This window comes from Rhea americana, unplaced genomic scaffold (assembly GCF_003343005.1).
Source record: "Rhea americana isolate MKP2758 unplaced genomic scaffold, rheAme1 scaffold_268, whole genome shotgun sequence".
NCBI classification, from domain to species: domain Eukaryota; kingdom Metazoa; phylum Chordata; class Aves; order Rheiformes; family Rheidae; genus Rhea; species Rhea americana.
In genome coordinates this window covers 7693-21967 of record NW_028186388.1, presented here as the reverse complement: position 1 = coordinate 21967, position 14275 = coordinate 7693, and the positions used below count along the sequence as shown (strand labels likewise).

General features: G+C 35.8%; 1 protein-coding gene and 1 non-coding gene across 2 annotated transcripts; both read right to left on the bottom strand.

Annotated features, from left to right (window-relative positions):
- Nucleotides 1–5307: 5307 nt before the first annotated feature.
- RANBP1 (RAN binding protein 1) lies at nucleotides 5308–13512 on the bottom strand. The gene is made up of 6 exons (XM_085307892.1): nucleotides 13498–13512; nucleotides 12820–12956; nucleotides 10665–10822; nucleotides 8861–8989; nucleotides 6631–6696; nucleotides 5308–5687 (listed from the first exon to the last, which is right to left on the bottom strand). The coding sequence occupies exons 1-6, from the start codon at nucleotides 13510–13512 to the stop codon at nucleotides 5563–5565; spliced, it is 630 nt and encodes a 209-aa protein (XP_085164018.1). The 3' UTR covers nucleotides 5308–5562.
- LOC146594221 (small nucleolar RNA SNORA77) lies at nucleotides 6417–6548 on the bottom strand. Its single transcript, XR_014896224.1, has one exon. It is a non-coding gene; the product is annotated as a small nucleolar RNA SNORA77 (small nucleolar RNA).
- Nucleotides 13513–14275: the final 763 nt, after the last annotated feature.

The window sequence follows — 14275 nt, the reverse complement described above, 5'->3', positions numbered from 1 at the left end:
TTTACAATACACTGAACCAGCTGATATAAGCTTATAATCAAGATTGATCTAAACTACAAAAAGCTGAAATTCTCCAGATTATATTTTCAGTTTTCAATTTCTGAAAAAATATTAGGAGCATGAAGTTCATTAAACACTTCCAGTTGTCAGACAAGATCTTGAAACTAAAAATAGCTTGCTGTATATAGCATCTAATCCAGAATTGTGCCTAACACCCGGCCTGTATTTAAACCATTTGTCATGGTATTGGTTATAAGCATAAAAACAAAACCACACAAACCTTAACTTTACCATTAATACTTTCAAAAAAATTTTCAGCAGATACAGTATTTAAGAAACTAATGTAGATTGCACTTTCACTTGGTTATAGCAAACTAGTTGCACAAAAAAGTTTAATCATGGACTTAAGACCTCTTCGTACTTAATGTCCAGTATGCCAGAAGTAGACAAAGATGTTCCATATTTAAATTTCCGTATTAGAAAAATAGCAATCATAGATCTACTTACATATAAAATCCCCTCTACAGTTGAATACTGCAAACTTCTTCACTGAACAAAGTAACACTGATCTGTTGCAGCTAGCGTTTTCATTATTTTCTGACTCTGAAAATGATACATGGTTAAAGATTTAGTTAAGGTTAGTGAAGACTGGGTCATTCCTCCTCTATGTTTAAAAGCAAGACTAATTTTTGCTAAATCCAATTAGGAAGAACTGTGAAGTAAACACTAAACAAACCATCACAACAGCAAAAACAAAGCTGCTTTATACACACCTGGCTTAGTCTAAGTCTGTGCATGCTTCCACACAGGCAATACCTCAGCAACTTAAATGATGTTTCCTTGAAGTTAGTTCATCTAATCAAAAATGCATTAGGGCAGTTAGAAAACTTAACTCAATAGAAAGATACTTGACTCTTAAGCAAGTTTAAGAATCAGTATCTATCTGCACATCATTTTAGGAGCTYGTACTTGCTCACAATTAAGGTTTGACCAAGCTTTACTTGAAATCAAGTGAACCCATAATCACTGTGACCTTAGGAGCCTCCTTGTGTACAACTCTTCTGGTCCAGTATCATCTCATTGAATAAAAGAGAACACACAACAGGGGAAACTAGTTGAAATTTAAGCACCATCCATCCCATCAATGCTAAATCAGCCAGAATAGATAGGTGCACAGAAGACAGAAGTGCATATACAGAGTAGGCTAAACAGCTTTGTTCAGATAGTTGGACAAAGCCTTCAATTTCTTTTGAATTAAAAACAACTGCTGTTTAACTATTCAGGATTGAAAGCCAATAGCAATGTTTATGAGACCAAAAATAAGGCATTTATAATGTCATCTTCCCCACAATCTCCATTTCTACACAAATAATTGCAGTTCAACAGTGATAAAATATCAGCTTGAGCCATCTGAACTCAGAACCGGGTATTTTTTTTTTTTTTAGAGAGCTCTAGCAACATTGAACTTTTTTGTTGCAACAGTTATTCAGTGGAATGCCTTAAGAGATAAAGGACCAAAAGGCATAGCRGTACTCATCCGCATGAGTTGCGGGAAGCTGCAGTTCTGCATGACCAGTCATTAGCCATAAAACACAGCACTCTTCCAAAACCAGACAGATTCTCAAACTGAGAAATTCATACTGCTGCTGGTGCAGACAGCCGAGCTGCAGCCTTTTCTTCACAGACAGGGTGGTATTGTTGAGGCTACAGTCACTTTCTGAACCAAGCACCTCCCACACACCCACGCAGAGAACCTGAAGTGAGAAAAGAGGTGCTATGCCTTCAGATCTCACCGCTCCTGTGTGATGGGCAGAGCCTCATCACAATTATTTCCAAATTAACTCCTTGTACATGTTTATTCCTTCAAATTTTTAAATCAAAGGAGGTTTAGTACCAAGCTTGAAAATTCTTTCAAGATCCCATTTTWGCTTTTTCCATATAGATCGTTTTGCATCAAGAACAAAGATTCACAACATTCTCACATCTGCTTAGTGCTGAGAAGAATTTTAATTTTCTGAGTGTTTGGTATCATAGAGTACTTAAGTGTTTAATACAAGATACCTCATTACACAAAAAAATCACTACAGTGTTAAACACAGCAAATGGGTGTTTGCAATTTGCAGATGAGACACGAAGTATCAATACAATCCTGTTCCTGGAGGAAAACAAATACTAGTATAGTCTTCAAAATAATTAAAGTAGGAAGAACTGTCTTGAATTTATTTTTACCACCAAAAAAATAAGTCTACCTTCTTAACACCTTAACTACCTGTTAAGATGATACTTTTTTGGCATTTATCAAAGTTTGGCCATTTTTAGGCTTGATTCATCGCCACAAATGTCTTTCAGACACTCATCCACTCAGTTCTCTACACATGCAAAAACGTTAGCACCAATAAAGGCAGCGATATTAAGCCAACCTATATAGTGTCTTTCCGCACTGATGCGAACAGAACTTGCACAAATTGAGAAGTTAAGCATATGGCTATGCTTTAGCATTCCTACCACAGTTTTCAGGTACAATTTTACTGAAAATAGATTAAAACCTCTTAATCTTTGCTCTCACCTTCAGCCATAACCTCAATCTCTCTCAACTATGGAAGTCAGAGGTGCTTAAAGTGACTTCATCCCTAACCAGTTGCCTTAACAGAACTCTATAGCCCCATGATTTTAGTCCACACGTAAGCATGCTAGGGGTTAAATTTGTCCCATTGGAATTAAAAGGGAAAGTAACCATTAAACTTATCTTAGTGAAATACTCAAGACTATTCTTCATAAATACTACCTATTCAACTGCACACATTAAAACACCCGAGAATCCAGAATGACAAATGAAATCAATATACCCCAGAGAGCACAGAAATTAGCTACAGATTCAATGATTTTCTGTACTGTATCTGAACAATTTATTAGAAAACCGTTTTGGAATGATTTTTTTGTGTCACAATTGATACCCTCAAACAGGTTCATGAACATTTAAATCACACATTACTGTCACATGAGAAACAAGTATATGGCAACTAACACTTTAGTGGTGGTCTGCAAATCTATGAAGAAACTTTTGAATARAACTCTACCTTTCTACTTATTGTTTTAAGACTATTGTGGAGACAAGAGGTTAGGTTCTATCACTTCAAGAACTCTTAATAGTGAAGACACTGGTAAAGTATGAATGTTTAATACCTTGTAAGCTAGGAAAAAGCTATGATCAATTAAAACCCTAGAATACTTGGCATATAGTAAACAGAAAAAAAACATCTCAAGGACATCTCTTAGTAGTCTGTTACCTATAGGAAATTTTAGTATTAGAATAGACTTACACAAAAAAAGCCTTATTCCACCAAGATTAACAACCTTCAAAAATACTTGCCTTTTAATTTGCAGAGCAGCACACCTATGATTTCTAGAGAGACCAGAACAATGACTAACCAATCTTTAGTTTAGATGAYCAAGACATTCTCCTATAAGATGCTATCGAGAGAAATCATTTTACTTGGTGGTCCTCATAACTTGAGTCTTTTAAGATGTCAGACTTGCATTAAGGGTAACTCACGAATTATAAGCAGGGTTAACCTAATAAGGGAAACGTCTGGAAACCATTTAAGCAYGTATGAGTACGTAAAAATGAGGAAGAGGAGAAAAAGGTAACAAAAGTAAGAGTTGTCAATCTTAAATTAACTATTAACCTTAAATATTAATTTCCTCCTCTCTTCAGTACAATGTTTGACAATGACATCAAAATTGTCCATCTTGTCCTCTTCACCACACTTTGTCCTGCAGGCTAGAATTTCATTCCCAGTAAGAGTTCTTTAAATAAAACCCAAATCCTTTAAATGAAAATTTAAATTTATTTTCAATTTRAGTGTAATTTCTAATCAATTTAGACACTGACATTATCAGATCAGATAATTTACAGTGACTCACAGATAAAGTTTTGGCTTTTACATTCAAATGTTAGGTATCTAAGAATAGCTTTGACTTGTATTTCCAAACCAGAAACACTAAAGAGCATTTTTATTTTACCTTTCAACCATATTTGTTAATTAACAGACTTCTGATACCTGCTGTACTAGAAGAGGAACATGAACACCACCAAAGGATTACTTTGTTTGAATAAAGTGAGGTACCTTAATTATAGCTCCAGATTTAAGACTAATTCACAATAGCATCAAAAGGCAGTGCTAAATAAAAATAAGATAGCTTTGAAATGTATTTCCTCAGATGGATTATAGAGCTTGGGAAGCTTTTTCATGATGATGAAAGGTCTTGCTACCCAATATTAACATCATACAGTCTTAGTTTTGTCCAGTTTTCATAATCATCTTGAAAAGTTATATAAGATTCCCTTGCTATCTTTTTATTGGTAGTTAACAAGAATTTATCRTTGAAATTATGTTGATTCTGTTGCTTACTATGATTTTTTTTTCCTCCTACTCTCTAGCAGTCACTTGAAACCAGATAAACAATAAACATCTTAAGGGAAGAGATTTGATCAATTTGCCTGTTTGGGCACAGGTAGCTCCTTTCAAGGGTGTAAAATTTAACTGTTTTTAAGCAAATGGCAGACCTCCTCCCTCTAAGGCAGACAGCCTCCTACTACACATTTTATAAGTTCATAAACCCTTCAATTTGTAAAAGCAATGCAAGCTCCAAAGCCCTGAAAAAAGCTTACAAATTTTAGAGTATAACTGTTATGATATGCTGACATATAGCATATCATAGCAAGCTACTTAAACACTTAGGTTCCTTTGTATACTCCTTTATATAAAAGGCTGTTACCTCCTTAAGTCAGCAAGTAGCACATCAGGAAAGATCTGGGACCACAGCTACACCTTTGTGCTAGACTCAAGCACTGTTGCTTGTATTAACTAATTTCAGAACAGGGGWGCGGTAGGTTTTGTTTCATAAGAGAAAAGTTACTTAAGTCTATGTAATACATCCCCTCCCCCATCTTTACTGTCCAATACTGTACATACTGTCCAATGGGACATCATTAATAGTGTGCCAGGAATGCTCTACCTCCTGATTCCAGAAGACTGCTGCATTTCAAAAAATCATAGATAACACTCCTTGCTCAGGAACACATAGAGGAGGCAAAAAGAGGGAAAAAAAGAAAAGTGAAAGGTCCATTATATTACAGTTTTAAAAGTCATATAAGGAACTTGTATGCAATCTTAATCTTCCCTATTAGTAAAGTCTGTCAATCTAGTAAATCCACATGTATAAAGATATGCATCTCAACACTCAATGAAGCAACTATATTCACAAGCCTTTAAAGTATACAGAAAACTCAGTTCTGTCCTCTGATGCTGTTTTCAAGTTTTATTCACTCTTTTGGATGACTATAAATAAGTGTTTCCACTATGGAAAAGAAAGTTAGCACAGTACATTTTCATGACTGGGGAATGGATTTTCTGAAGACATCTTCAAAAGGGCAAAAGCTTAGAAAAAACAACCTGAATGTTGAATTCAGTTTCTTATAAAGTCCCTTGTAAAAATTAAAAAAAAAAAAAAAGAAAGAAAAGAAAAAAGAAAAGGAAAAACCACAAGGCCCAGGATGATTTATTGCTTTTCTTCAGTTTTTTCCTTGGTCTCTTTCTTCTCAGATTCTTTGCTCTCTTCCTTTACAGAAAGCTCTTCTAGTTTCTCAGCAACTTTATCAGCACTATCATTTTTGTCCGTGCCTGCTAAGAGATTAACAGACAAAAAGTTACATRCATGCAGTACTAGATTTTTCTTTTAACACTGGTTAACAAAGGGTGAGAGGTAGTAGACAGACAGCTGATATTAGAACCAAAACAAAAGCGGAAAAACCTCCACTGACCAAAGTGATTCAAACTTTCTTTTCCTTCAAATTCTCTGATGTCAAAATTCAAGAAATAGCACATTTTAATCACAAAATTGAGGGTCTAATCATACCAACTGAGAAATATGTAATATTCAGTCAAGGCACTGATATTGTGATTTTGATGTTTCTACSAACATCAAAATGCACTGCTTTCAGTTAAGTGAATCCAGTCAAGGTCCCCAGTTTGGAACTACAACAGTTAGGAGGGAAGTTCTTAATACTGAACAATTCCCACCTAAATATCTTGAAGGGTGCTGGCTGCAGGTTGCTGGTAATCTGTAATTTAGGAGGATGAGATGTTCATTTTACAAAGATAAAGTCAAGGAGAAATTACACACGTTGATGCACTAAGTCATTAAAAAGACTTTGTTAACAAAATGCTACAACTTGGAACACATTAGTAGTTCTAGAAGTGTTCTACTTGCATGACTGCATCATTGCACGATCTCTGGAACTTTGGAAGTAAAAAAGAAACAAAAGAGGAAATACCAAGGCAGTTGCAGTGTTTAGAGCATTTATATTTATATGCTATATATCACAAATTCTTCAGTAATAGCATTCCCAAAAAAGCAATGTCTCAAGAGCAATTGTAACAGACTTCTACATGAAAGAAGCATTTCTCACACTCATGAACTATTACTTTTGCAGACAGAAAAAGCACCTGAACTGAAGACTGCAGTTCGGCACAGAGTGAGTCTGCTAAAAGGCAGTGATACTTCACGGAGTTACCACCATCCAAATATTAACAAGAAGYGGCAGGGTACTACACTTTTTAAACTTACCCTTCTTCGCTCTCTTGTCTATCTCATTCCTGCATTCTTCAAATTTTGCCTTGAATTTCTGTGCATCTGTTTCAGTGAAAATAGAATATTTGTCAGCTTTCTCCCCTTGCAACACTGAATACTTTTCTTCAAGCCTTTTTTTGTTTTGCAAAGCAAAGCTTGTGAGCGTTTATAAAGTAATCCAATTTAAATTTACACAAGAAGCCAAATACAAGACTTTAATCGCATCTTTTTACACAGAAGCCATTCATTTCCTTTGACACGCCTAACAAAAGCAGCAGCATATTTTGCACACGCAAATTAAAATTAACATTAAAATTCTGGAAGGAGATGCTATGTAGTATGTGCAACTGCCAGCTGTCCCTGGCCTAGATGAACGAAAAATCCGATGTCAGGCACTACTAACGTGACTAACTGTGCACAAAGACTGAAGATTAGCCTTGAGCTACCACCCTTACCAGCTATAGTGCAAATCTGTACTGTATCTTTCGGTCTCAGCATCAAGTACTGAAGACAAAACCTCTCATTAACACAACATTCAGACTCAATACTAAAGACCAAGACTCAAGTTACACCTGACTAACAGCTAAAAAAAGCAGAGTCTTCATTATGTTTTGGTCTAAGCCACTACTGGATTTAAATTGATAAACTGCTTGCAGTGACTAAGTTACAATACATAATATTTCTACGCAAATAATCCAAACAGCAAGAAACAAAAGCTCATCAGGCAAGAGACTTAACACCAGAGCTGCAGAAATGGCAATCTGGTATGGCTACTCTGACTGACCACTTGAGGTCACTGTTGCCCCGTAAAAGAATTCAAAGCTTTAGGAAGTATTTACATTGATTCCAAGCATCTTTAAGAAAAGATTCATAAACTGTATATTTATGTCTGTTCACTTTTTTTTAGYTGGTACTGCAAAGGGTAAAGAGGCAATGAACTACTCCATTAATAAAGAAGAGGACATCCTTAATAAGCTAAACAACCTCTATTGGAAAGRCTTTTCAAAGACAGGCTAATAACTACCAAAAATCTTTCATTTCACATTTGATTAAGGAAGAAGCAAGCACCAAGTTAGCAGACCAGAAAGATGTACTTGGCTAAACAAYACAATACTGAAGACTTGAGGAAAAGTAAAAAAGCAAGATATATTAGAGTCCATCCTAGATAAACGGAAATCCATCCAGTGGGTATGTGTACTCCTCTCACAATAGCTTCTACCTTGCTTTCCCGTTCATGTGGGACATCTGGATATTTTAGACCAGACCAGGACACTAATATCATTAAAAGGTCAGCCTATACAGAGATGTTCGGTACAAAGACAAAAAAAAGCTGAGCTAATTGCACCACTTCAACAGCTACTCAAGGCCTTAACTTTCCAACAGTTAACTTCTTAGGAGTTAACAYCAGAAGAGACAAACTGAAGGAGGCGTTTTATACAGCTACTTTACCACCATCATTATTTCCTCAAGCGCACAGGCACGGTAAGACCCAACTAACCCGCTAGCTAACCCGCAATTATTGTGGTAAATAGTAAAGCAGGAAAGATAAACATTTGCATCTTTTTCAAGAACAGAGAAAAAAAATCTTTTGATTCATTCCTAAGTATGATGTGGTAGACAGGTTGGACCTGCAACTTTATTCACCTCTACCAGATGATCCATATGTAATTTAAGGACCTACTTTCCATTCTGGTAGTCAAAGTAGTCACTCCCTCTCCCCCAAAAGACTAGTAAGAGTTGGATTTGATTAGCACATTCCACCATTTAAGTTTTCCATTTAATCAAAACAGAAAGATACTATATACTTCATTACAAACAGAYGCTCCGCTAACACAGATAGACCACAAAGATCAATGCTTCCCTGCTTTTAATGCAAAAATGTTATCTTAGATTGAGCACCTGAGACGAATGAAAACAAGCTGCATAAATTAATCTCTAGCCAACAGTATTTCTGCTTTGAGTTTTATTCTGATTAGCATTACACCTGCATGAAATGACTTAAYTTAGAAAATATCCTAGGGCAAAAGGCTCTAATAGATATTACTGAAGGCCTAATTTAGTCATACATACAATAATTAACTGACCCCTCAGATAAAGCACAGATTAGCTAATTCTCTATATAATGATAAGCTACAGCGTATCTACAACAGTGGATTACAGTAGCGTTTAGTTATTTGGTGTAACACACAGTATATAATTAATACAAGTTCAGTGTCAAACCACTCACTTTCTGCATTTAAAAACCGGATTGCCAGAAGTTCAGGCTTAGGGCTTTCATCTGCAAAGTCAGCATGTGTGTTCCAGACCCATGCCCTGTCACTCCCAGCATTAGGCTTCAGCTCCATTAAGGGTGTGACTGAAAAGTAAACATTGAAAGATGTACAGATCAGAATAGTGTTTTCCACCTCAGCCTCTGCAAATCCTACTGACAGCTAACACTTACATAAAATACTTTAAACAGAATTACTTTTAGATATACAGAAAAACAATGGTGCTCAAACATACTTTTATTTACATGCTTAGATAACATGATGCAAGACCATTCTTCTATATAAGAATGCTAGATTCACTACTGGTCAGTTAAGAAACTAAGTCTGATTCAATTGTATTTTAAAATAGATGGCTGGTAACATTAAGAGAGCAGCTGCCACTAAGTACAACTCTGAGAAACCAGTCAAATGGTTCAGGTGAAAAAAAAGGCACTGAGATAAAAAATAGCTTTCTTTTGCATACTGATAATATATACACTACAAGCTCACCACAACRTACTATAACATTCTGCAGTGCAATAAGACTTGCACAATGTATTTAATTCATTTGTTCCTTCCCAGTGATAAGCCCACATAAATGGAGCCCCTTCTCACAGAGATAATTACTTAACCCGACTAATTGGAAAAGTTGGAATGTTACTTCTAGTATTACTCTAAGTCTTTTCACACTGTACATATGCTTTTTTTTCCCTGCAGGTCCGTCTTGATAGCATTGACATGGATGCTATAAATTTATTTTGACCAGTTTTGYGTATGTGTCAATTACTTTCCAAACCAAAAGCTTTATTCTGATCAGTTGGTGACTATACTACTTTTATATTTGTTATTTCTTTCACCGGATCCAAGTCCTCTAGTTTCACTTTACCAAGAAACCTGTCCAAATAAAGTGAGGATTACTGCTTTTGACTTCCATTGGTAATTTTTCAGAACTTACCTAAATGTAGATTAATTCCACAGAATATCATATACTCTCAAAACAGTATTACTGAATCAGGCCTGCAGTATGACTGCTGGTCATACTGACCTTCAAATTTCTATGTCTTGCCATTTCATGTTTATTTTTATTCAAAGCAGATCAAAGGAATAAGCCCTCCTGGTTCATCAGCTCTCAGAACACATTGTTTTTCAATGAACTAGCTGAATATACCACATTCATTTCAGTTAATTTCACAAGCAGAAAGAGGCAGCTACTGATTAGTTTGGCACCTCAGTATCTGCTTTCTGATGTTTAGGCAATTGCTTCTACTAATTCAGCGATTTGACTCGAAGTACTGAACTATTGTACCATTGCTTCCTTTCTTCTTTTAGAAAAAGCCTGCATACATTGATTTCTTACACTAACAGTATTAAGGCCGACATTTTCTACAGTCTATTGATCACTGAACAAATTAAACATCAGTAGAAATCACACTGTGTCTGCCTACTCTAGCTAAATTTAAACATGTCTTAAAAACACTTCAAACTGAAAGGAAATGCCAGCTTTCAGGCTCAGTGTTATAGGATTTCACCAAAACCAACTGCAGTTTCCTTCCTTTATTAAAAATAAGTACTCACGTTTTTGACTATTATAACCTACTTTGTGTGCACAAAGCAAGAGACAACTACAGTTATGGTCTCATAGGTTTGATGCCTATTAAAGGCACAGCAATTCTCCAACTCCTGCTAAAAAGTCACTGGGCTGGTAAACTACAACACATTGTTTTTCAAGGTTATTGTTATATTAACTTTTTGAAAAGCAGAAATAAGTAACATGTAACATACTGTAATGGTTTGCACAGATTTTTAGGGTTTTATCCCTCCTCATGAGGAGGCGAATTGTTCCCTTCTCCTTGTGCTTCAGGAGTTTTACATCACCAGTTCCTCGTTCTTTCCATTCTGGAAGGTCATTTTCAGAAGCAAATCGGAAGAGCTTTGCTCGCCTTAAAGAGGAGAGAATTGAAGACATTAGCCTGCATGTAGAAGCTTTTTTTGAAATAGCATACTCACCTGGATAGTACATCTTTTAAGCCACACAGGAAAGAATAAGTCCTTTATCATAAGGACCCTGATCTACTATGGCATATAGTCTTGGAAACTGGTATTATATAATCAAATTTAATAATAAGCTATTAGAAACGATATACTATCTATACCAGAGAAACAGATTCTGGAAAAACTTTACAGGGACAGTAAACATTTGGCACAGGTAACTTTTTAAATTAAGATAACGAATTTACAGCTGTTACTGTAACTGGAGTTTCTTCCTATATTTGGAATACCACTGTTACAGCCAACCAACAGTATTTAATTCAAGAAATTAAGCAGTGAGGACTCTTGCATAATTCCAAGCCCAGTGTTTCATTATTCAGCTGTTAACAAGTGCCTCACCCTCTAGAATCACTCATTTCCTTTCAACTCAAAAAACCTAGCTGTTGCTGGTCTTCAATAAAGGAARCTTAGCATTGCACTGCAATGCAACATAGCTACTTTAGAATCTCACTCTAATGCTCCATGAAGCCAAGGTGTCAAAGGAGAAACAGGAATAGTTTGGGAGATTAGCCAACGCTGATCAAGGGACAATCTGTGGAGCTCTGCTTGGACAAGTGCTCAGGACACTACAGTAGGAATACAAGCATCTGCTCATGCTACAGCATCAAAAAAAAAAGTCTTACAGAACAAAACAAGACACCTAACACCTCACCTTTATGCAATGCTAATTCCTTGTAGGTACATCTTAAATAAAACCGTTAAGTTCCACATTAGTCCTTTATGTATAGCAGGGAAATGTTAACTGAGATGCTTGTTTTAAAAAACTTCATAAGCAGGTCTTACTAAGCCTTAATTAGCAGAAAACAATCTCTAAGGAGACGTATACGAAGAAGTCAGATTGTACAATCTCTGTACCAGATCAGAGTAGTGACTTGTAATACAGCAGGTCTTAGAAGAAGAGAAAGCAGAAATTGAAGCAAGCTAGACCAACAGATGTTCTGATGTAGATGAACTCCTTGGCTCCAAAATAAGTCTAACTAGCACTCCGAATGTGATTCTCCCAACAGTTTAGCTATCAGAACAACTAGCATCCAAAAAGGATTCTTCCCCTGTCACCCTTTTCCAGACATAATAGTGTAAGTTCTGCTGTTCTGTAGGTTCATTTATTTGCTTCCTCCTTCTCCTTTTAATATAAATCAAATACCCTCTTTCTATCTGATACTGCACATCCCATGCAGAGAGGCCTAATGGTCAAAGATCACCACACTACTTTTAAAAAGCTGATCTTTGTTTTTTACCAGAATTAGCTGAGGAAAACTCAAACCCCTCTTCAAGATGAAGAGTATCCTTCCAAGACTAAGGAAAAGCAGTGTTCAGAAGACATATCATTGGTCARGTTCAAAACACTTCTTAACCCTTTGTCCCACACACTTCTTTAGGCATTATCATCTGTCTTAAGCTATCCTGRATTGACATTTCTCATACTGAATTCTAAGAGTTTAAGATAACAAAGACAGTGCCATAAACTGCCCCAATAAGGTACTGCATCTATTGTTTTTATTGTTTCAGTGCATTATATGTGTGACCTTCTACAACTGGGGATACATGGCAGCAACACTACATACTTCATCTTCCCTCCCCCCCAAGGTATTTGTTTTATACTGTCATAACACATCCCCAAGCCTCTAACTATAAGTAAGTTTGTTTTCCTTTAAGCTATGCAAAATATCAACAGATTCATAATATCAGCTTCCTTGTATTGTTCCAGACCTCAATCAGTTTCTTTAGGTATTACTACTAGTCAACCCTCCTCAATTCAATCTCTCCCACCACTTASATTATCACTTCCTATACAGCAATCTCTAATAAATTATCTAGCTTTTCATAAAACATCCACGAGTTTAAGCTTTATAAACATTTAGATAACATACAGAAATATTCTACTCACATCTTAAAAAGTTCTTCCTCATCTTCTTCCAGAGTCTTTATTTCTTGCTCAGGAAGGGAAACTATGGGTTCAAACTGAGGATCATGGTTAGAATCATCTGCATTTTCAGTTGACGTATCATGTTCCTCATGTGTATCCTGAAAAAAATTATGTATGTTTGTGATTATATTTTTTAAACATACTATGTTTAAATGTTCCAAGACTACTCCGCAATTACAATTCAAAAACTGAAATACCCTGCTGCAACAAAACAAATTAGTATAGTTCAGAATAAATTACTCTTCTAAGTCAGAGTACAGTTGCACTAAAAACAAAAAAAAAGTAGTTTTGCAGTACTGGATGTTTTAGTCTTACCCCTCTTAATTGTACAGCGGCTTAGCCTTGAAGAAATAGCCATTGATTATAGAAATCCCTTTCTTCAATTATTTTTACTGCATGACATGTTTTAGACTACTAAAGGACTTAATTCTTAGTGGTTAATTAGGTATTTTTGAAAAACAAAACAAGAAGCAATGCAAYCACCCACCCCCAGATTAAAGAACATACTAAATTCTGTTGCTGTTCTGGATGTAATTATTCTAGTCTTACATATTACAACCATCCATAGTCAGAAATATTTTAAAGCACACCTGCAACATTTATGGAGTCACTTAAGCATTTTGCTTTAAGATTACATACTTCAGGCAACTTCATCATTAATTCTAGTTAAAATAAAAGAATTCATGGTGAAATGTCCACGATACTTAAACAACTAAATAGGAAATAATAAGAGCTACAGTGTTCATTAACTTAATAAAAATTTTAGTATGTGACTGTTAAGTACACAAGATATATTTTTAATACTTCATATAAATGTACTGTTAAGAAGCTTTCAGTGGTGAAGCCTAGAAGGAAGATTTATCTGCCAATTTTCTCAGGACAAGAGAAGCAATTTGATATTTTTTATTCCTCTGTTATTAAAATAACAGTGTATACATTAAAGACACTTAATCTTATCTTATTTTCACTTAACAGATGAGGGAATCTGCTCTTACAGGCTCTATTTAGAGCATACTTTACAGAGAGGTAGATAACATTACGCTTGAAGTAGAAAAAAGGCTTTGTTCCGGCTGCTAAAGAAATAAGGAGAAAAAGAAGATTAGCTGAGAAATGCTGCAAAATAACTTTTGATTATGTCAACAACATAGTACAACCTATCRTTACTTTTACATTCCCAGAGTTCCAACAGGTAAGAAAAGGGGGGAAAAAGGACATTAAATCATATCAAGAAGCTGGAGAACAACACAGGGCAAACTTTTATATATTCTTTTCTCCAGCAGTACGAAATAAACCCCGTCCAAACACCATCACTTCCTCTGCTCCAACTCGTGACAGAAGCCGTAAGAGATGCATAATTCATAACGACCACTCTCGAGCGAGAGCGGAGCACGCTGTGAGGCGGCGATCCCCGCACGTG

Coding starts and splice junctions, on each gene's coding strand:
- RANBP1 (XM_085307892.1), bottom strand. Junction 6,697..8,860: donor CCGGTTTTTAAATGCAGAAA/GTGAGTGGTTTG, acceptor TCACTGAAACAG/ATGCACAGAAATTCAAGGCA. Junction 5,688..6,630: donor AGACAAGAGAGCGAAGAAGG/GTAAGTTTAAAA, acceptor TTAATCTCTTAG/CAGGCACGGACAAAAATGAT.